The sequence below is a fragment of the Mytilus edulis genome, chromosome 1, assembly GCF_963676685.1.
Source record: "Mytilus edulis chromosome 1, xbMytEdul2.2, whole genome shotgun sequence".
NCBI lineage: Eukaryota > Metazoa > Mollusca > Bivalvia > Mytilida > Mytilidae > Mytilus > Mytilus edulis.
The window spans coordinates 68,184,419-68,205,905 of record NC_092344.1 but is presented as its reverse complement, the minus strand read 5'-3'; the positions used below and the strand labels follow the sequence as shown (position 1 = coordinate 68,205,905).

The 21,487-nt window shown below is 31.2% G+C and overlaps 1 protein-coding gene across 1 annotated transcript in view; it reads right to left on the bottom strand.

Annotated features, from left to right (window-relative positions):
* Positions 1-627: 627 nt before the first annotated feature.
* Positions 628-21,487, bottom strand: part of LOC139487891 (receptor-type tyrosine-protein phosphatase T-like) — a 41,758-nt gene continuing 20,898 nt past the window's right edge. The window contains exons 11-30 of the mRNA XM_071273083.1: positions 20,767-20,907; positions 19,807-19,938; positions 19,382-19,487; positions 18,658-18,707; positions 17,634-17,929; positions 15,743-15,830; positions 15,390-15,457; positions 14,857-14,893; positions 14,264-14,361; positions 13,424-13,555; positions 12,806-12,951; positions 11,501-11,636; positions 8,735-8,884; positions 6,594-6,693; positions 4,694-4,767; positions 4,255-4,380; positions 3,232-3,345; positions 2,347-2,501; positions 1,505-1,640; positions 628-1,046 (exon numbers count right to left, since the gene is read on the bottom strand). Coding sequence (XP_071129184.1) covers positions 975-1,046; positions 1,505-1,640; positions 2,347-2,501; positions 3,232-3,345; positions 4,255-4,380; positions 4,694-4,767; positions 6,594-6,693; positions 8,735-8,884; positions 11,501-11,636; positions 12,806-12,951; positions 13,424-13,555; positions 14,264-14,361; positions 14,857-14,893; positions 15,390-15,457; positions 15,743-15,830; positions 17,634-17,929; positions 18,658-18,707; positions 19,382-19,487; positions 19,807-19,938; positions 20,767-20,907 — 2,357 coding nt within the window. The 3' untranslated portion in view covers positions 628-974. The remainder of the gene's footprint in view (positions 1,047-1,504; positions 1,641-2,346; positions 2,502-3,231; positions 3,346-4,254; positions 4,381-4,693; positions 4,768-6,593; positions 6,694-8,734; positions 8,885-11,500; positions 11,637-12,805; positions 12,952-13,423; positions 13,556-14,263; positions 14,362-14,856; positions 14,894-15,389; positions 15,458-15,742; positions 15,831-17,633; positions 17,930-18,657; positions 18,708-19,381; positions 19,488-19,806; positions 19,939-20,766; positions 20,908-21,487) is intronic.

Here is a 21,487-nt window from a genome sequence, read left to right as displayed (position 1 = left end):
CTCCTGGTGCGGGATTTTCTCGCTGCGTTAAAGACCCATTGATGGCCTTCGTCTGTTGTCTGCTCTTTGGTCGGGTTGTTGTCTCTTTGACATATTCCCCTTTTTCATTCTCAATTGTATTCATAGGTCGAAAACAAACTGAAAATGCCTAGTCAAAAAACAAACAATCACGAAAAGACAACCAACAGCACACAAAACACATAAACGCATATCAAACTGAAGACTGACCAACATGAACCCTACACAAGAAAGCCAAGGTGATCGAAGTTGCAAAGGAAGGGTAAGTAGAATCATGTTGCACATTTGACGTGTTACTGCTATAAAATACATTGCACGTCGATTTTATATCACACCCGTACGGTGGCGGTGTCGTACAGGACTTTTATCCAAATCTCAGACTTCACCAAATTAAAAGTACCAACGTAGTAAATATTCTACGAATTGTGTTAACGTTGATTCTCAGTATCTATTTCAACATATTCTGCAACCCAACATCCATCAACAGTGATAACAATACATTTTCTGAATCTCCTTAATAACATGTCATTATTCTACGTGTTTAATTGTGTTATTGAACTCAAGACAATAGTACATCTTATAGGGGTAACAAACAAGCGGAAGATCATATTTTATTGTATAGCACATGTATTCCTTCGAAGCTTTAATATTGGTTTCATCTTTAGAAGCACCTTCATAAAAATTATATATATAAAACATATATTTAAAGAGATAAACATTAAAAAATATCCTTCTACATGTAACAAATTGATAATGTTGCCGACTGGACCATTCATCCATACGAATAATCTTGATAGATACGAATAATCTTAATAATATTATATACATGTAACTATATAATTATACACATTATGGTGCGTATTGAAGTGTATACACAGTTATTTTTCAAATTAAATGAAGAAATGTACGTGTAAAGAAACCCGTTGCTTGCTCAAACAGACAGCTGTATTGAACTATTATATATTGGCATATACCGAATCCTGTTCTATGAAATATTTGATACACTTGTAGCAGTACTCGTACTGATCCTAAAAACAGAAAAAAAATATCAACAACTTACATAAATCATGTATAAGAAGCTATTTAACTTGTTTGAATACGGTTTCGTGTTGTCAAATAAGATATCCATTTATCAATTGAATGTATAAGATATAGAATACATGTATACGGCTAGAAATAAAAATCGAGAAAAATTACATATTGAAAAAGATGTGGTATGATTGCCAAGAAGACAACTCTTCACAAAGACCAAATGACACAGAAATTAGCAACTATGGGTAACGGTACCGTATGTCTTTTGTACTTTTGAGATGATGTATGTTTGATATATATGATTGTATGATTATGTATGATCTTGATTCTTTTTCGCACTTGTGTAAGGCTCTAATCAATAGTTATATAAGAAATAAAAAATATAGCTGCAACTCCTTCTCTGATGTATTTGTATTACATATTTATCAATGCCTTTATAGAAAAAAAAACTTACAAAATTTGACAGGAATTCTGGTCGTCGTAATTGCATTGTTCTTATGACTTGGAACACATCGACTCGATCATCTATCTTCATTTTGTCTAAAATCAAACTTAATGCAACAAACAATCCGCTTTTCGTTGCACCATTTCTGGAAAATATATGTAAATCATACATACATAACTCATGTTTTATTTGCTGTCATCTTAGCAATGCATAAGTTTTCGGGAGTTTCTCGCTGCATTGAAGACCAATTGGTGGCCTTCGGATGTTGTCTTCTCTATGGTCTCTTGGACATATTTCCCATTTTCATTCTCATTTTTTTTTTAACTTGAAAGCAGTCAATGATAATATACTGTTTATCTGGACACAAAATACATGTATATAGAAAGCACTTCTTTTTGATGAAAAAGAAACAGTCCAATTTTTTAATGTGCAGAGATACATATCAAATGACCCGCCTTTGTTGTCTGTTGTGTTTTACATTTTTTAAATTGATTATCTTTTTGTTTTTATTTTCGTAAGTCCCAATTTTTAACATGATATCAAAAGCTAGTCATACATAAAAATCAAAAGGAGAATTATTGTTTTAAAACAAACTTTGACAATTGCTAATAAGTAAAAAGTATATATATTTCGGTATGCAGCATAATTTGATATTTTTCCAATTTCAAAAAGATGGAAATAATTATCTCAGTTTGAAGCTTCATTATTAGACATTGGTTAATGGATATAATTAGATATTTAAAAAAAAATATGCATGTGTTCTTTATTTAGGAATTTGAAATATATATTTTTAAAGGCATTCTGCATTAAATTGTCAAACAAGAAATAAGGTATGATAGCTTGTACAATACCTGCATACGACAGTCACTGGACAGTTGCTCTGTTTTCGATGCTCAATTACGCTTTCCAATAGTACAATCATATTAGTTGTTGAAGGTAGTGAGAGGCTGCCATTTTTAAATTCTTTTGCATAGAAAACAAATATCGACCTTTTGTCTGGTTGATTCTTTAAAATACGAATAAAAATTGTATATGGTCACGGTGTTGAGTGGATAGTATTATTTGAATAATAACGGCAATATGTCATTCAGTGGTTTTCGTTTGTTGATGTATATAATATACATCAGGCTGTTAGTTTTCCCGTTTGAATCATTTTACATTTGTCATTTCATAGCCTTTTTATAACTGACTATGCGGTATAGGTTTTGCTCATTCATGAAGGGCGTACGTACGGTGACCAAAATGACCAATATGTGTTAATTTCTGTTTCATTTGTCATCTCTGACTTATTTAGAATTGTTTCATTGGCAATCATACCACACCTTCTTATTTTCATATTCAGCCGTCAATACATTGTCTCATCCGAATAATAACTATGTATTAATGAAATAAGGTTAAACTTGTAAAAATACTACATGTGTACGTATGAGTATGTTTAACCATAAAAGCGCTATTCAGTAGAAAATTTTCCCTTATAAATTTGAAAAGTGTTACGGTTCATTTGTGAGTGCAGAACACCCATTGTTGTTTTTTTTATTGTTTAGTTTCTAACTCCTGTCTGTTTTGACAACATTGTGAGTTTTGAAATTTTATTTCTCTACACATGCAATATATATATATTTAGCTTGGTGTATATAGGATACATTTATCAGTAAAATTAAGCTATGTTGTGACTTGTGTCGAAGATAGTACGAAACAAACAGTTCTTCTTTTATTCTAAATTCGTATTTGTTTACCTTTCCATAAACCAGGGTAAGCTGGACGCCCTCTGGTGTTTTGTCAAGATCAAGGTCAATGTCGAAACCTTCTAACTCTAGTGTTTTGTCTTTGCCTGACCACAACGGAGCATCCTTAAAATACAGCAAATTATAAATTGGTCCCTACAAAAGATCTTCACCGCAAATTATAAATTGGTCCCTACAAAAGATCTTCAGACGCAACAAATGGGAATATTTCTATTTCATTGTACTTTAGATCTTCAACAGTTGAATACAGTGTTTAAAAAAAAATGTTTTCGATTAAACTGTTATTCATCTACAAAGCATATGTTGAACAATTAAAAACAAATAATGATATTGTTTTTAACAAGCTTTATTCTATAAAACAATTTCATGAATTAAAACGAAATCGGTTATACCTTACCCCATCGACAACAAATACTAACATACATGTATAAAGGACACTATAAGTCGTCCTATTTATAGAATAAGTCGATAATTTGACTTGTAGTATAAACTAAAAAGGTTGAAAATGCGTTTAAATAAAATAAAAAAAAAACTGTCAGATGTGTTCTGCCTCAATAAACTGTTGCTTTATGATGTCATTAATTAACCATATTGTTAATCTTTCTGTTCTATCATTTTGAGTCATGAATTTCCATATCAATATACGCTGCATTAGTTTTTAGTGGTGAAAGATGTGTTTGTCAAAGTTATCAATGATGTTTCATTTAAAATGATCCGTGTGTGCTAGTTATGGTATATACTCGAACGCATGTATAAGCGACTTTAACTTATTGAAAATTTGATCAATGTATTCTGTAATTATTGAGAATTATTTAGAAAATGCCAATATCATCGTCAATTTGATTCTACTGATTTTATTTCTAACTATACAACTACTCCGGCTTATTACATTAAAATTTTGTTATTATAAATCCAATGCCAGCTTTAATGACAAAAAAGGTCATCAACTGTTCTTTTTTGTACATAATCATGATTGTGATGTTAAATTGATTTAATTGGTTATAATTGCCTCACTTCATTTAGTGTATCCAATAACACAACAATACTGGAGTCGTGATCATAAACCATTGTCCAGAAATCAACCACAGTCTCTTTTAATGGACATTGGGTTACCAAGAAGCTTCCATCTGAAGAGTATCCCTAGAATAATAAGTTTTCTGAAATGTTTTCCACGTTATTAAATTAATACAAGCTTAAATAATTTAATGAAACATGTATCGAGAAATAAAACTTTTTAAATGTTTTATTAGTTCATAACAGCTTTATCAATACATTTTAATATATTTCCAAATAAAAAAGATTATGGGAACATTGTAAAATCTACAATGGTTAAAATATGAAAAAAAGAAAGAAAGTTGTAATCAAAAGACGACACAATCTCTGATATTACCGTTATACAACTGCTCATGAATAAACAAGCACTGGCCAACACACGCACACTGCATATACTTACTGGAATCATAACTGCATTTATATAATCGTTTCTGTTCTTGCCGCAGGACATAAGATATGGCCTGTATTCGTCATCTAACATAAAAACCAAATTAGAAATAAAACCAAAACAAATGTTATAATGCATAGTCTATAATCTACTAAACGTTTTTAAAATGTATCTTTGTTGATTCATTATTCATGTTTCGTCTTAATACGGCATTACTTAATCATTTTATGCATTTACTTTAATATGATGAAGGGGCTTACATGTATATGCTGTTATTTTAAATATTTGATATCTTATTTCTAATAGATAAAACAATCAGGTAATACACTTGAACATGTATCGGCATATTATATTCGATATCATGCATATTATATGTTGTTTTCACTTTAATGTGTATACATCATCCCAACAGGTATATGACATTAACCATGAAAATATCACAAATCAACGGAATTATACCGGTTGCACTCACATTTGACAAAATTGGTTACAGTTTCCAAAATTGCTTGCAATAGATCATCTTAAATTTGTTTGTTTCTCGTCATAAAATACCATAATTTGTAGGATCGAAGTTTTGGTTTTTGTTTGGCACACATTGGTGTTGTTTGAAATGCATTTTACATGCAGAAGCATAAGACACACATCGAACAGTTGGTATCTACATCTTCTTGTTTGTTTAAATCAGTAAGTGAACCAACTTAGAAATACAAGTCTAACAAAAAGAGAGAATAGCAGAAATGTTTCTCGAGGCATTAACCTGTCGTTCATAAAGAAAAACAGGCGACCCATTAAAGTATTTTTCACTAAGAGGACAGCCTCAGGCATTGGTATAGTCAGTTAAACAATTTTTGGTCGAGTGATATGTTTTTTTATTTTTTGTCAAAATTTATACACTAGAAAAAACTGTTTTCGTTGTTCCGTTGTTTGTAGCATCTACTGCAATTGCAGAGTATGATGTTTTTGTTTTACTTTAGCATGTATAACAAATCACCCAGAATGTGACTTATTCCTTTCACAAAAAAACACTCCTGTTTAAACGCTTGACTTAAAGGAATGACTCGTTATTTCTTTTACCCACAACGCAGCTTGTATAATTAATGAAAATAAATAAAGCGTCAAGCTAGTAAGGTATTTGTATGCGTGCTTTTATAATCAAACTTCTATACTGTATATAATTATTAACTATCTTTCATGGCGAGTTTTTAATGCTCCCTGTGTAAATAGCACATTTTTGTATTGAACGCCATTGGTTTTATTTCAACTACAAGAAACTTCAAAAACATACACTTGACACTTTCGGGTTTTCAATTGTAAACTTTCCATTTCTATGCAGTAACATTACAACAGCGCATGCATAAGGAATATATATTTTTATATCGAGCTTTTATTTCGAGTCATGATTTTGTTTATAGAGGGTTGCTACTCACAAGAAAGGATTAGACCGATCCCGAGAGTTCCAAATGGGGAGGTTGAAACCATCCCTTTATAACTGTAACGAACGCCATCACGAGTTGATTAACGGTTAAAGAATATTCGTATCATATATGATAGCGGATATGATCCTGTTGTCGTAACGCAACTACAATCCCGTCCACTTTTTAACGAATATAGCCTACCGAACTAGACATATTAGACTTAATACCGCGTTTGTACTAACATGAACAGTACGAAGGGTGCCATAAGTGGAAAATGATTTACTGAGATCATCCCGATTTTTTGACGGGGTTCCAGTTGCTTTTTCTTTAGTTTTCTATGTTGTGGTTTTTTTTTTACTAGAGTCTGCCTATGTACCTGTTCTTTTTAAACCATTACAGCCGTTTTATTTTAGAATTATGAGTGCGAATATCCCTCTGGTATCGTTCGCCTCTTCTTGTATACATATTAAAAAAAGGTAAGTAAACCACACACTCACGTGGTAAAATCTCATTCACTGCATTCTTCGAAATGTTCTCCTTTAGTTTAGAAGCTTTATGTTTATCAGCTGAATATGACGGACAAAGACTTTGTAACCTCTAAAAAAGAAAACGTTGCTGAATTGTATGCATTCGTCTAAAATCCTTAAATATGGGTTGTTTGAATTTTTTTTTACAAATTAATCATTTTATATGTACAATGAAACATTTATAAAATATGTTTTATAGAATACCTGTGTTTACCCGTGATTAAACATCGACATGTAAGTTTAAACCTATTTATTTATAGTGGATGGGGAAACAAGTTTTGCAACTTATATTAATCCCTTTCCACTTTGCGGGTGCGAGTGCTGCCTTGTAGCGGCATTAGCCTGCTCTTTTTCGAAATCTACAATGGTGTCTTTAACGTACAAGAAATATGTCTCTCTCTTAACACGGGTCAGCCATTTATCGTCCCCTTCCGAGGGACTATCATCGTTTCCTCAAGACCATACTTGCAAAGGGAGAGCCGAAAATTTAGTCCCTGAAATTTTCATCCCAGACGGTAATCGAACCAGAGACCTTTGTGTAAGTAGTCCGATGCACTAACCACTACACCATCGACCTTATCTGATTTTTCAGAAAGCAAACTAGTAATACTTTATTCCCTTACAAAATGGGTTCGAGTGAGGAGAGACGGTAGGCGATGAATACATATAATTTCATATGAATCTTCTACTTTAACCCTGACTGAATAACCAAAAAAACAATAATTTATTTTCATCATTCCTCCGAAGTACCATGGTGACACACTAACAAATGGTGTCAATGGAGAGCCGAAAATTATTCCCTGGAATTTTCATCGAGAAACGGGAATCGGATCAGGAACTTTTGTGTTAGTTATCCCGAGTTTTGATATTTATAACGTACAGTGTGTAATGATTTTATGGTTTTTCCAAGGAAAATATAGACATCACGATGAATAATCAATAAAGTTTAGACTAAAAAGGGAACTTTACTATAAGAATCTGTTGATTACTATCTTGATTATGCATGTTATACATGTATATCTGTTGGGGATAATGTATACATATAAAAGTATATTCATTTTCATATTCTATGCTCTTTTGTAATGAGTCAAAACTATACATATGATTCATATTTAATTTAGTATGATCTGTTTTTGATTATACCGTTCCTACGATAAGCCCTTTCATTGTTAGAGAGTTTCACAGTTCTCTGTACATGTTTGTTATACATATGATATTGCATGATTTGTATAAAATGTGTACAATCTATGGTAAACTATCATTATGTTTTGTATATCGAGACAAGCATCAAAATTCAGAAGCCGTCTTTAAAGATTGTAATTCTATACATATATTTATCCTGCAATTAGACAAATATTGTACAAATAACAGGTGTACAAATAAGTTTTTGCTTTATTTGTACTTTTAAAATCATCTAAATATATATGAGCCTCGTTTTTCGTCATGTTTCTAAAGCTCATACAAATACATTTTATATTTCCCAACAACAAACATAAATATTGTTTATACATTCAAGTCGATGGCCAATATCTGTTGAAGACGTCGTACCGTATATCGGTTTTTTTTTCGCGGAATATAAATTTTCGTTTTTTTTTCGCGGATAGGACAAAATCGTCAAAATATATTCCGCCAATTTAAAATGCTGATGCAAAGGTATTGATTAAAGTGTTGCATCCGCCAAAAGAATAATCGCCAATATATTTCGTATAGTACCTTATAAAATGAAAATCGCGAAGTTGTCACCTGCTGAAGATAACCCTCTATACGGTATTCCCCCAATTATTCTCTTTTCAATTAATATTTTTTTACGTTCAAAACAATAATGGACTTATGGTTTTCTCAATTTGTTCTTCTGTGTTTGACCAGTTTAGGAACTATCAAAAGGCAAACGGAAACCAAAGTGAAAATATAACGTATTAACTATCAACTTAGGTCTTAGACAAATAAAGGTATGCATGACATAAAAACAACTGACCAAACTCATTTCGTTTAATCGTAGTATACGTTACACACTTTGACAATTAGTCTACTTATAATGTGAATAAATTTTATAGACACAATATGTTATATCCACTCTATTCTCCCCCTAAAAAACACCACTATTTTCTTACCTGAAACTCTAATCTGTACATATTTTGGTTTCGTGGAACCGTCATATTGTCCTGCTTCTCAAAATGTTTACAAAAGTGTTGTACTGGAATAGAGGTGTCTGGCACGGTAAATAATTCTTGCAATGCTTCAAAAACAGCCTCATATTGTTCCTATAAGTATAGGACTATAAGTAAACATCATTTTGTTTTTCGAAAGGTATATTTGTAATGTTTTACATGTAATGTAGTCAATAAGAAATCTCTAAAATAAAAATTAATTCAAGTTAATATTATGGACGTAGAACTAAATTTTCAAAATGTCATATATTTGCATCGGACATATCAACAATTTTATCAACGCAATATGACTTCCGACATGACTTCGAACACAACAGACTAAGGGCATACGATACAGTTTTGATTTTGTATATATATTTTTTGATAAAAATGTCCATAAAGACTATTTTCTCCTGATTTAATCAAATATGTAATAAAATATATACCTTCATGTGCAACTTTTTGAGTAAACTGAGGTCGAAATTTTGTATATTTGTTCAAAATTCGGATGTTTGGACGTATTTTCCCTTTTCGAAAAAACTTTTTTTTTAAAAGATAACCTTAAATTGATTTTTGTTAAATAATTTGTACTTTCTGTATCTTATAATTATCTTAAAAATTTAAACATTTTTTATTCAGAAATAACTCATATTTATCAATTCCCAAAAAATGCACTATTTATGTTTTCATGAAAATTGACACACATAACCTTCTCGTGTAATCAGACCAAATGGAATTTTAAAAAAGAGGTGTCCATGAACTCGTTTTTAAGTTAGATAAGTTTGAATGATTAAAATCAGTCGAAAACTGAATCTTTTCCCGATAAGTTATAGTTTGACGTCGCGAAAATAACAATTTACGTTCGCAACGTCATTACCACCCCTGTAAATGAACTCATCATAGATACTAGGACTAAATATTGTATATACGCCAGACGCACGTTTCGTCTACAAAAGATTCATCAGTGACGGTCGAATCCACTGTATCGTATGCCCTTAAGGGCCACACGACAAAACGGTATATAACAAACTGGTTTTAAAATCTGTTATTCTAAGTAATGCTTCCATTCTTCAAATGTTTGCACATCAACACACAAAAGGAACCGTCCATACACTAACAGGATATTTAGAATTTAAAATTTTTGTCAAGTTCAAAACATTCAGATAACTATTTTGTACAGTCAGCATGTATCTTCTGAACGACAAATATGTGTAGTGTAAACATGTTACACTTACAAATTTGGAAGACAAACTTCACTTAAATGATTAAAATACGAACACGATTTGAAATAGATCTACTAAAAAAGCACAGTTAACAAATTAGTATTTTGGGAATTATAATTGATGCATGATATGTTTCTCTTGATTATTTTATAAAACAAAAAAATTTACAAGAAAGTATCAAAACAAACGGCTTTCAAATATTTAGGAGTATAGTGCGTCTAATCCGTTATTTTACTCAAACCGTGTTAAAAATTCCTTAAATATCAACTTTTATATTAGATTGGCATCAAATCATTAAATAAATGTGGTTATTCACAAGTGGTGTAGACAAAGATAAGTTCCGAAACTATTTTGGAACAACAAACTAGAGTGACAAATAACCTGCATTATCAACCTATCATATATACATTTAACATAGCCTGATAATCATGAGCACTTCCATTCATGTTTAGTGCACCAATTATATTGAACACATGAAATTGATGTTGAGATTACTGACAATATCTTTTACTTCTTGACAAGGATAACTGTTGCATGCATGTTTCTATGTTCGGTGTTTGTGAACGTTGCATGGATGGCATGTTTGAAAGAAACGGGATCACGGATGGGTCGTCAACTGAAATGATGCCCAGTATTCAGCACTTCTACTATGTTGACATGAATTATCATTAATATGGTAATAATTATTAACATTTAATTTTTGAAATACTAAGGCATTTCTACCTTAGAAATAGATAGCCTTAGCTTTATTTCGCCAAAGGTTTTGAAATTTCTGGTCGTCAATGCTCTTCCACTTCATACTTGTTTGGCTCTTATAACATTAAGTTAATTCGATTATCACTGATGAGTCTTTTGTAGACGACACGTGCGTTTGGCGCAAATACACAATTGTAATCCTGGCATCTATGAGGATTTTAGTTCCAAAATGAGTATCCTTTGTATGATTTTATTAAAATAAAAGAACATATTTATAAATTGACTATACTATTTAGAATCTCACTTGTTATCAGCGTTTTTAAAGCTTCACTCTTTTACAAAGACCCCCACAAACGATACTGCAAACATAAATATCATAACTGACCTCATGATTGCAATGTATACAACAGACAATTAGATAGCCTATTTAGAATCTCACTTGTTATCAGCGTTTTTAAAGCTTCACTCTTTTACAAAGACACCCACAAACGATACTGCAAACATAAATATCATAACTGACCTCATGATTGCAATGTATACAACAGACAATTAGATAGCCTATTTAGAATCTCACTTGTTATCAGCGTTTTTAAAGCTTCACTCTTTTACAAAGACACCCACAAACGATACTGCAAACATAAATATCATAACTGACCTCATGATTGCAATGTATACAACAGACAATTAGATAGCCATTCATATTGCTTTTACAAGTATTTTTTTCCAAAATAATTCACCAATAACCAACTACCTAATTATAGAAAGAAATACGATAATTGGAAGGGCATTTAACTTGTTATCTTATAATTACAAATGTTTGAATCATATTCAGTCTGTCCTTTCGCATCATCTTCACATATTCAACGATATCGACATAGCCAACAGATTGTCCGTGTTCGTATAAAGAATCAATAGCAATAAATGTCCCCGTTCTTCCGATGCCAGCACTAAAAAAAATGTTAAAAGCTATAATTAATTTTGATTCAATTAATAAAAATATACTCTCGCTTAAAAATGAGATCGACTGAGTCTGATTGCAAACAGTTTACCTCTACTGTTAATATTTGAGATGATTCAATGGAAATATCAAAAAAGCATCTCCTATTAGAATCGCTGAGTTCTAGTAACTTTAGCTTTATATTCCAAACACACATTTACATCACATATACTTAAAGGTTATTTTACGCATTTTAAAACTGTTCCAGAATGATGCGTTTGCATCTAAATTTCTTTTGATATTATTAGTTACACAGTGTGCAATTGTCCTAATACGAGAATTTATCTGGTCAATAAAATTCATATCGGGTGAGGCGAAGCCAAACCCGATATGAATTTTATTGACCCGATAAATTCCGTATTAGGACAATTGAACACTGTGTAACGAATTTATCCTGATTTTGTTATATTACATATTATTATATTCAAATTCAATATTTGTACAATAATCAACCAAATATATTTAAGATATTTAATCTTAACCTGTTAAAAATTTAAAATATTAGAACTATAAAGCAAATCTTTTTTTTTGATTTTTTATTAGGTCAATGGTGTAAGGGAGATAATTCCAATTGACGTAATAAATAAGGGAGATAATTCCTATTGACGTAATAAAAAAATTGTACTGAAATTTATTAGGACAATTTAAGCCAATCAAATTGCGAGAAATAACTCTAAATCAGGATAAGTCCATTTATTCACTTTCTTGATTGATCTTCTGACATATGATTCTAAAAATTTCTATCGTTTTTTTCGACAGTTTTTTAAGTTTGTGTTTTGATTACATTTAGTAATAACATGATTGGCTGCTTCTCAACACATGTTGTACGACCTATGATATATATTTTTTATGAACATAAGATTTTCATATATAACGCATGCGCAATTTTAATACAAGAGGCAAGAGGTATCGAATCCAAAGTAAATTAAAAAGGTGGTTCGCAAAACCTCGAAAGCTGACTATATCAACTCTTGTTTATATGCAAAACAACAGTCATATTCCTGACGTGGTACATGAATTTGTGCGTAGGAAACTGTTGATTAAACATTGTTTTATACCTAGCTTTCACTATAAATGGGACGATAATTGTATACAGTACTTTTGACGAAACAAATATACCTGCAGTGTACCAAAAGAGGTCCCTGCTGATCAGGTGTATTATTTTTGACTGCTCTATAGAAATTCACCAGCTTTATGCTGTCTGGGACACCGTGATCAGGCCATTGAGTAAAATGATAATGGTGAACTTTACGTCCTTCTGTTGCCTGCAAAAAAATAATAATAATATTTCAAAACACAAAAGAACATAAAAAGAAAAATGTCGTTTCCAAAATATCTGATTGACTTTCTTTAGGAAATGAAGTAAGACGACCTTTATATTTTTTACAAAAAAACATGATTGATGTCTTGTTAATAAATCGGGCTTCAGTACAAAATTGCGCTTATAGACAGAAATATTTTAATTCAATATTGTATTAGCTCTGACGCAACCATGGCATATATTTGACACCTATTCACCGAATATTCTCACTGATGTATTCCCTATTTTTTAAGATTTGAAGAAAGTTGTGTTCGTTATGAGTGACGTCACCAGCCATGATTGCCTTATTTCATGACGTCACAATAGGAAATTCAGTACAGAACTGTTGGTATCAACTTTTTTATTTGTATTATCAGTGTTGTCATCAATTTGAAGTGACATGGATTAAAAAAACGTATCACCAAAATACAAACTACCTTTTTGTGTTTAACTTTAATCAGTCTGTATACATATTCGGAGTTTTCTTGTTCTTCTTGCATGGTCAAGGTATAGCAGTCTAATATTAACGGATCGTTAATTATCTGTGGCCAATACTGGTAACATTTTTTCTACAACGGTATAGTCTCATATGTTATTGAATGAATATTTCGTTTATTTTTGATAAAGATACAACAAATATCAAAACTGAAAAATATGCTTTATTGTTGATACCACAGCCGCCAGTCAAATAAATCCATAAACATCAAAAAGATAACATCGAGTCGTTCGTAAAACGTTTTTGATATCGAAATAGACGTTCTCCTAACCTAAAACAAGACACAAATGTTGCCATGGATTAGGTTGTCACACAAACTGTTAGATTTCATATTTGGTCTTGATAAACCACAGAAATGCTCAAACGCATTGTTAACTATTACACAACTCATTTATGAATCGTTTCACTTGTACGCCATGCTTGGCCACGATTGCTTCTGACATTTTTGACAATGATAATTGCAGTTAGCATATCAAGAAGGGTAAAATGCTTACACGTGCAGTTTGGTTTATGGAGAGGTTATGTACATTGTGTTTTCTCGAACATGCTTAATGGTTTACTTTTATAAATTGTTATTTAGATGGAGAGTTGTCTCATTGGCACTCACACTACATCTATTTACACATTACTATATAGCATTGATAAAACAGTTATTTAGTGTTTACTTCATCGTAAATTATAAAGGATATGATTGCAAGCAAACAATAGAGCACTAATCTATGTTTAGTCTCGTGAATTGTAGTTATAAGTTCAATACTATATAACAAGATTTGAGATGTACTTTTCCATTTTCCTCCAGTTCAGTGACCATCACTATTTTGCAGACGTTCTCCTGCCAAACCATATGCCAAAAATCTCTCAACGTATTTCGTTTTGGACCTGAAGTAGACAAAACAAAACAAGTCACAGTACCTGTCAATGCTTGTAAAAACGAATAGAGATCACGTAGCACAACATCGCTTGCGTATTATAGCTTTCCTTTCTAATGTATTAATTGATACTTATTTTGACCAAAAGTGTGTGACTCCAAAGCAGCAATGAAACGGGAACACAAATATGTTGAATATGTAAGTTATTATATAATTCTTACTTGTAGTTGTCTCTTTTGTGGTACATTTTTATGAAGACGATGCTGTTGATCTAAATTTCTTTTATCGTTATTTAAGTAATGAAGCTATTTTTTGTGTTCATAATTCAACAAGAAAATTGACAAACCATGCTGTTTTTAGTTTCTCGACATAGCAAACGATGCTACCAAAAGCAAAACAAATACGGATTAGTAATTCTTTTGTAAAATGATACTGTATCGAGGCTGTTTAGTTTAAAACCAAAATACAACAACAGTTTGTATATTCTTCAATAACATAAACAAACCTTGTGTAGCTATATATGCCTTTTGTTTATGATAGCTCTGTAAAAAAAACAATTTTAAATTAATATAGTGATGCTACATACGTACACATTTAACTATAAACATTTTTAAAATAGTGTAATAATAGTACCCATATTGTAGCATATTATCAACACGAACATTTACAAGTGTATTGCATTGAAAGACATAATATACATGATATATATATGATATATTGTAGATTATAATAAAATTTAAAGCATTTATGACATTTTGTCTCTAACATAGCTGATCACCGAAGCTACATGTATATATGATGGTGCTAAAACAAAGATTGACCGATTCTACAGCTGTTACCATTTATTACAAAAGCAGAGTTGGTTATAGGCATTTAATTGTTTTTTCCACTTTTTCTCCCTCAGTTTTGTTATCTGTAATTTAATTTTATCCTGTTTAATAAGCAAGTTGACAAGTTTGTTTGATAAATACATACCATAAAATAACCTCTTTTTATCAAATATTGTGCTTATAAATCACACAAATCAAAAGAACTTACGTCGATATAATTTGCATTAATGTAATCATAATTTGTGTCTCCTTTCAACACTATTCTTGAATGGTCATCTGTAAAAGAACAATGATTTTCTCTGGTTTTGATTTTCATTTATTTTGTAGCAAAGAAACATTTTTGATGATTTGTTTTTCCTATTTTAATTGTAACACTCTAATTCATCAACAAATAAGTCCTTGAGATTGACGTTTTTAATTACATCTTCATTATACTAAAGTATCACAATTTGACGTTTAATATAATTTCGCCGCGCAAAAGAAATTAACTTCTGTCAATACTAGAGGAACATGATTGTTACTCAACAACATATATACAATTCTACGTTTTATGTCACTTACAAGGCCATGTGGTCAAAAATCTGTTTTTAGCTTTATTCTCTTCTTTTGATCCCTCAATATGAGCATGAATAAGACCTTTCGGGAACATCTGTAATACGAAAAAGCATCACATTAAATTCATCTTTGGACGTATTAATCGTGTAAATCAGTCATATTTGTTAACCCTTGACATTGTACCTATTTAATATCACAATATAGTCATATTCTAAAAGCTATATAACTTTCATATAACAATCGTTAAAAGGGTAACTAAGCTTGGTTTAAGAATAAGACAACCTTAACAACCTTCAAATTTAGTCAGACCCCCTCATGATCCTTTATCAAAACGGAGGTTCCATCAAGATGTGAAAAAGGTGGTCTTATGTTAAAGAATTCGTAGTTTTAACCCTCGTTCTTTAACGATGACAATACCAATCAAAACCAAAGACCAAACAAAGACTCATAAAACCAAAAGACATGTGGATCAGGATCTGCTTACCCTTCCGGAGCACCTGAGATCACCCCTAGTTTTTGGTGGGGTTCGTGTTGTTTATTCTTTAGTTTTCTATGTTGTGTCATGTGTACTATTGTTTTTCTGTTTGTTTTTTTAATTTTTAGCCATGGCGTTGTCAGTTTATAATCGATTTATGAGTTTGACTGTCCCTTTGGTATCTTTCGTCCCTCTTTTCTTTTACATCAACAGTTACAAATAAGAAATAAGAAACAACACGAACTCTACTAAAATCTGGGAGTGTAATCAGGTGCTCCGGAAGGGTAAGCATTTCCTGCACCGTATACGGCACCCGTCGTGTTATTTCTTAGTTCAGTTCGGTATTGATGGAAGGTTATTATGAAATATCAGACCTGATTTCTGAAAGAATTTTGTCATAATGGCCAATCAGATCATGATAGCGTCCGTACAATTTCTTAAGTGATGACCTTAATTTGATCGATTCATAGTCCTGTCTTAGCAAATTTATGAGAATAAGATTAAGATAAAGAAACCTACCTTTTAGTATTCTAGCAGATAGCTGTCCCATCGGAAATCAAACTATATCACTATGTTCATATGTATATGATATGTAACTTTTAAATGTATCAGTATTATTTTTTTTAAGATACATTGTACCAGGCTTTAAATTTGGTACGTTAGACACACATTTTGTTTTTTTAAGAATATTAATAAAATCAACGGTACCAATTTTGTTGCACCAGATGCGCATTTCGACAATACATGTCTCTTCAGTGATGCTCGTGGCCAAAATATTTGAAATCCAAAGCTTATATAAAACATGAAGAGCTATAATCCAAAAGGTCCAAAAAGTATAGCCACATTCGTGAAAGGAATCAGAGCTTTGCATGAGGGAGATACATTCCTTAATTTATAATAATTTCTAATATTTTGTAACAGGAAATTTTAATAACACAAAAAATCCGTATTTTCATGCCAGTACCGAAGTACTGGCTACTGGGCTGGTGATACCCTCGGGGACTAATAGTCCACCAGCAGAGGCATCGACCCAGTGGTAGTAATAAAATCAACGGTACCAATTTTGTTGCACCAGATGCGCATTTCGACAATACATGTCTCTTCAGTGATGCTCGTGGCCAAAATATTTGAAATCCAAATGATGCTCGAGTAAAAACAACTGCACGACCTAATTTAATATAACAAGATGAATAAAAACAATATCACGACCTAATCTAATACCAAAAGAATAAAACACAAAATTCTAGCCAAATATTTACAACCAAGTTTTGAAAAAGATAAACGTTGTTTCTCTTAAAATATATTGATTTTTAAAGACGAGACACATATTTGAAAGATAAGCATTGTTTACACAAATAAAATATGTATATACTGAGTGATGAATTGCCGTCAGTTTAATCAGAGAGTTTGTGATTTACAAACCTTATATTCCTTTTCAAAGCCTTCGTCGTGACGTTTTTCAATTATGACATTCGCCAGGTCCTCAATTCGAATTTTGTACTGACATATATCATTTTCCGAAATAACATTGCCATATACATTGACATTCCCCTCATCCTCTTCGTCTGGTAAATCATTAGAACTTATGTTATCAATACTGATTTTTCTATCGTGTTTTTTTGTAAATGATAGTCGTATATTTTCTGCACTTGAAAAGTTGCCTTTCACATTTTCATATATTTCAGTTTGAACAGTCGTAGATGAACAAATCTTGTTATCTGAAAATAAAGAAAGGTGTACATTAAAGAACATTTTACAGACAGTTTAAAACAAACCGTAAATATATTTTTAAAAACGTTTCATTGTGGAATTTGATGCGACTGTCATACAAGTGAGAAATTTAGCGCTATAAAACAGGTTTACTTTAAAAAAACAATTTATGTTAGTTAACATTTTGACACGGAACTGTTATTCTCCTAGCGTCTCTGCTTCATTTTAGGAAAAGTCTTTTATTTTTAGTGGTGTTCATGTTGCTAAGTCTTTGTTTTTCTGTGTTGTGTCTTGTGTACTTATATTTGTATATTTGTCTATTTCCTTTTTGGCCATGGCGTTGTCAGTTTGTTGAATGTCCCGCTGTTATCTTTCGCCCTCTTTTACTTAATATTTCTACTCATGAAGTTTTAATTGTAATGTAAAACACGATACATTTTAAATCTTTATAGTGATGGGTTCAAACTGCTCACGCTTCATTGTCTTTGAACATTTATTGACTATTGTTTAGTTCCGGTTTTTGTTTTTGTTTTTATGCGTTGATGTTGTTCACGTCTTTAGATGTAAGTTCTACAGTACTGTTATATTCCGGAATTATAGGGATCATCGAACAAAGAGAGAAGATAACGAGAGAGCAATTAAAACAATACATTAAGTTTCGTAATTTTGTTTGTACACTAAGTCTTACTTGTAATATAAGGTCGTTAGTGTGCATAGTAATTGATCGTTTACTTACTTTGTTCCATATATGAATGATTTGTTTGCTTTTTTGATCGACAACATTTTCTTAAAAAAACAACAGAGAAAAAGTGAAATTTTACTGGATTAATAATCTTTTATTGACATAAAATAACACTAATATGGTATTTCTTATAAGCTATGTTGAAATGTTGAAATCATCTGAAACATTAAGATTTTTGCCCAATTTTATTCTGTGCCTTATTGGTCCATATTTTGGGAATTTGAGGTGTCAGTGCGCTTTAATTTTTACTTGTAGTGGGTTTGATATTATATGTTTCGACCGCCATCGATGAGCCTTATTTAAGGTAAACACACTATGGCGCATTTTTGCACAATGCTGTAAGACGAATAGTGACCTATAGTTGCTAACTTTGTACGTAATTAGGCATCAGGTTGAGAGTTTCTCATTTACAATCAAGCAAACAGTGACTATTTCATAAATGTTGTTATATCAATTACATATCTGCTCTTTTTGAAAAGTTTATATGTAAAGCATGTATGAAGTTAACCGGGAGAAACCGTGTTCTAGCATTGCTATATGTGACAATTTTGAAACGAATCGAGAAAAGGTAAAATTTAATTGTCACATAAGGAAGCAAAACATGAATGTTACGTGTTGTACAAGGAATAATTTTATTTTTTTATATTTCTTCAAATTTAATTGACACAAAACATAAAAAATATCAATTCTTTTAGGAAAACCAGAAATAATGAAATACCTGTAAACGATACACAACATAAGTGTGAGAATAATGACAAATACTGCAGCACAAAAGCCTCCTATAATGGCTGTTATAAGTCCTGGGTTTTTAATAGGCTGAGAGTCTATAAAAATATGTATTGTCAAACATTATTTGTTATTGATTACAATGCATTTAAGAGTTTAATCAAATTTGAATGTATATAAATAATACTTGGCACTTTCCCTGTTTCCATTCTGAATTGTATGATTCTACCGAATTTATTCATTTTGTTTGAAATTGCATTTGTACAGCAATATTTTATATATCACAGCGCTGTATATATACGAATTTGCTTTAATCTCTTTTATCTTTTACATTTAATCTGAAAACCATCAGTCTCTAATGTTTATTCATTCTTTTCCTTTTTAAATCTATGACAGGAACATAAATCCCTTAATTACCTGTGCACTGAGGACCACTGAATTTATCATTACAACCGTACGTACAATTGCCTTCAAATATTCCACAGGACGTGTTTAAGCAGTTGTTACAAACACCAAGACAGTTCGACCCATAGTATCCCTCGCTACATTCTGCAATAATATTTAAAAAGTAGCACATGGTTTTCAACCAAATTAAAAAGAAAGTAAACGATACATATAATATTAAGTACTGAAAAATAATTCATTCCACAATAAAAAAAACAAAAAAACAACAGTTTTGAATGATCAACTGAAGCTTCTGCCCTAATTCCTTCACATTTTGTTTTTTTTATCATGTCATTTACTGTAATTACTGTACTGTATATGTTGTTGAATGTCTCGTATTTAATTCTAAATAACACAACAATACAATGCATTTCTTCATTTATATCCAGAATCATCATTACAGAATATTGAAGCGAATTTAAAGATTCTTTATCACAAGGTAAAATATCAAGTAAACATTTATCTTCCAAGTTTGATAGTTTCTGATTTATCCCCCTGTCTTATGACTGCGAGCTTATCTCGTATGGGACACTGCACCATGTAATGTGTTTCACTGCACAACAATTTCAACAATTTCATCTCTTATAGTTAATGCGTTTCCTCGGTTTTAGTTTCTAAGCTTGATTTGTTCACTCTCAAAAGATTTATGACTTTTGAGCAGTTATACTACTGTTGCCTTTATTCATATATTAAGTAATTGTATTCTTTGAAAATCACGTTTAGCAGCAACAAGCGACTATAACAAATGTCACAGTTCAAACAATTGAAAAGTAGACTATGTTATAATTTACTATACCTTATGTTTACCCAAAATTGTATTTGGCACAATTCGTTAGTTACAATGTACTTATGCATCAAATCAAAATAGATATGCTCAAGTTCATGACTAAGATGTAATAGATGAACGTTTGTATATTACTTTTGTTTACAAACCTTCATTACAAGATTCACCAGACCATCCTTTCTCACATTTTCCGCCAGGGCACATTCCCGTAGATTTATTACAAGGCACAGAACTAATGAGACAATTGCATTTTTCTGTACAGTTATAACCATAGTAACTGTTATCACATGCTAAAATATATTGACCATTTGTTAATTCAAACAAATTGTCATAAAAACTTTAAATTTTGTCGCATTGATAGAAAAGGGTGATGTCATATATATCTATTCTTTATAATTACAATGTTAAGGGGTAAAATATAGGATTTCGCTGGGTTTTTGTTCTATAAATAATCTTTATCCTATACTTATTGTAATTTAAAATAAAAATATGGGGTCATTGTTCATTTAAGCTCACAATCTGCCTTCGAAAGAAGCATGAATTTTTGTTCAGATACTTTTTTTCTATAGAAATAATGGACGAAAAGAAGGCAATATCAAAATATTAAAAGAACTCAATTACAGAAATCGCTTAAATTCGACAATATTTTAGTTTAAGTACAATTTATTTTAAAAAAATATTAAAAATATAGGTCATTGATGAGTTTAAAAAGTTAGTTCAATTTTAATGCAAAAAAATGGCAATTGTTCACCAAAGGCAGATAATTTGGAGCTTTTTCAATCATATAATCATTTTAAAAGTCATCTGGGGACAAAACGAATTGTGTGTTTGATTTTGTCCCATATCATAAAGTAACATCTTCAAGTGTAA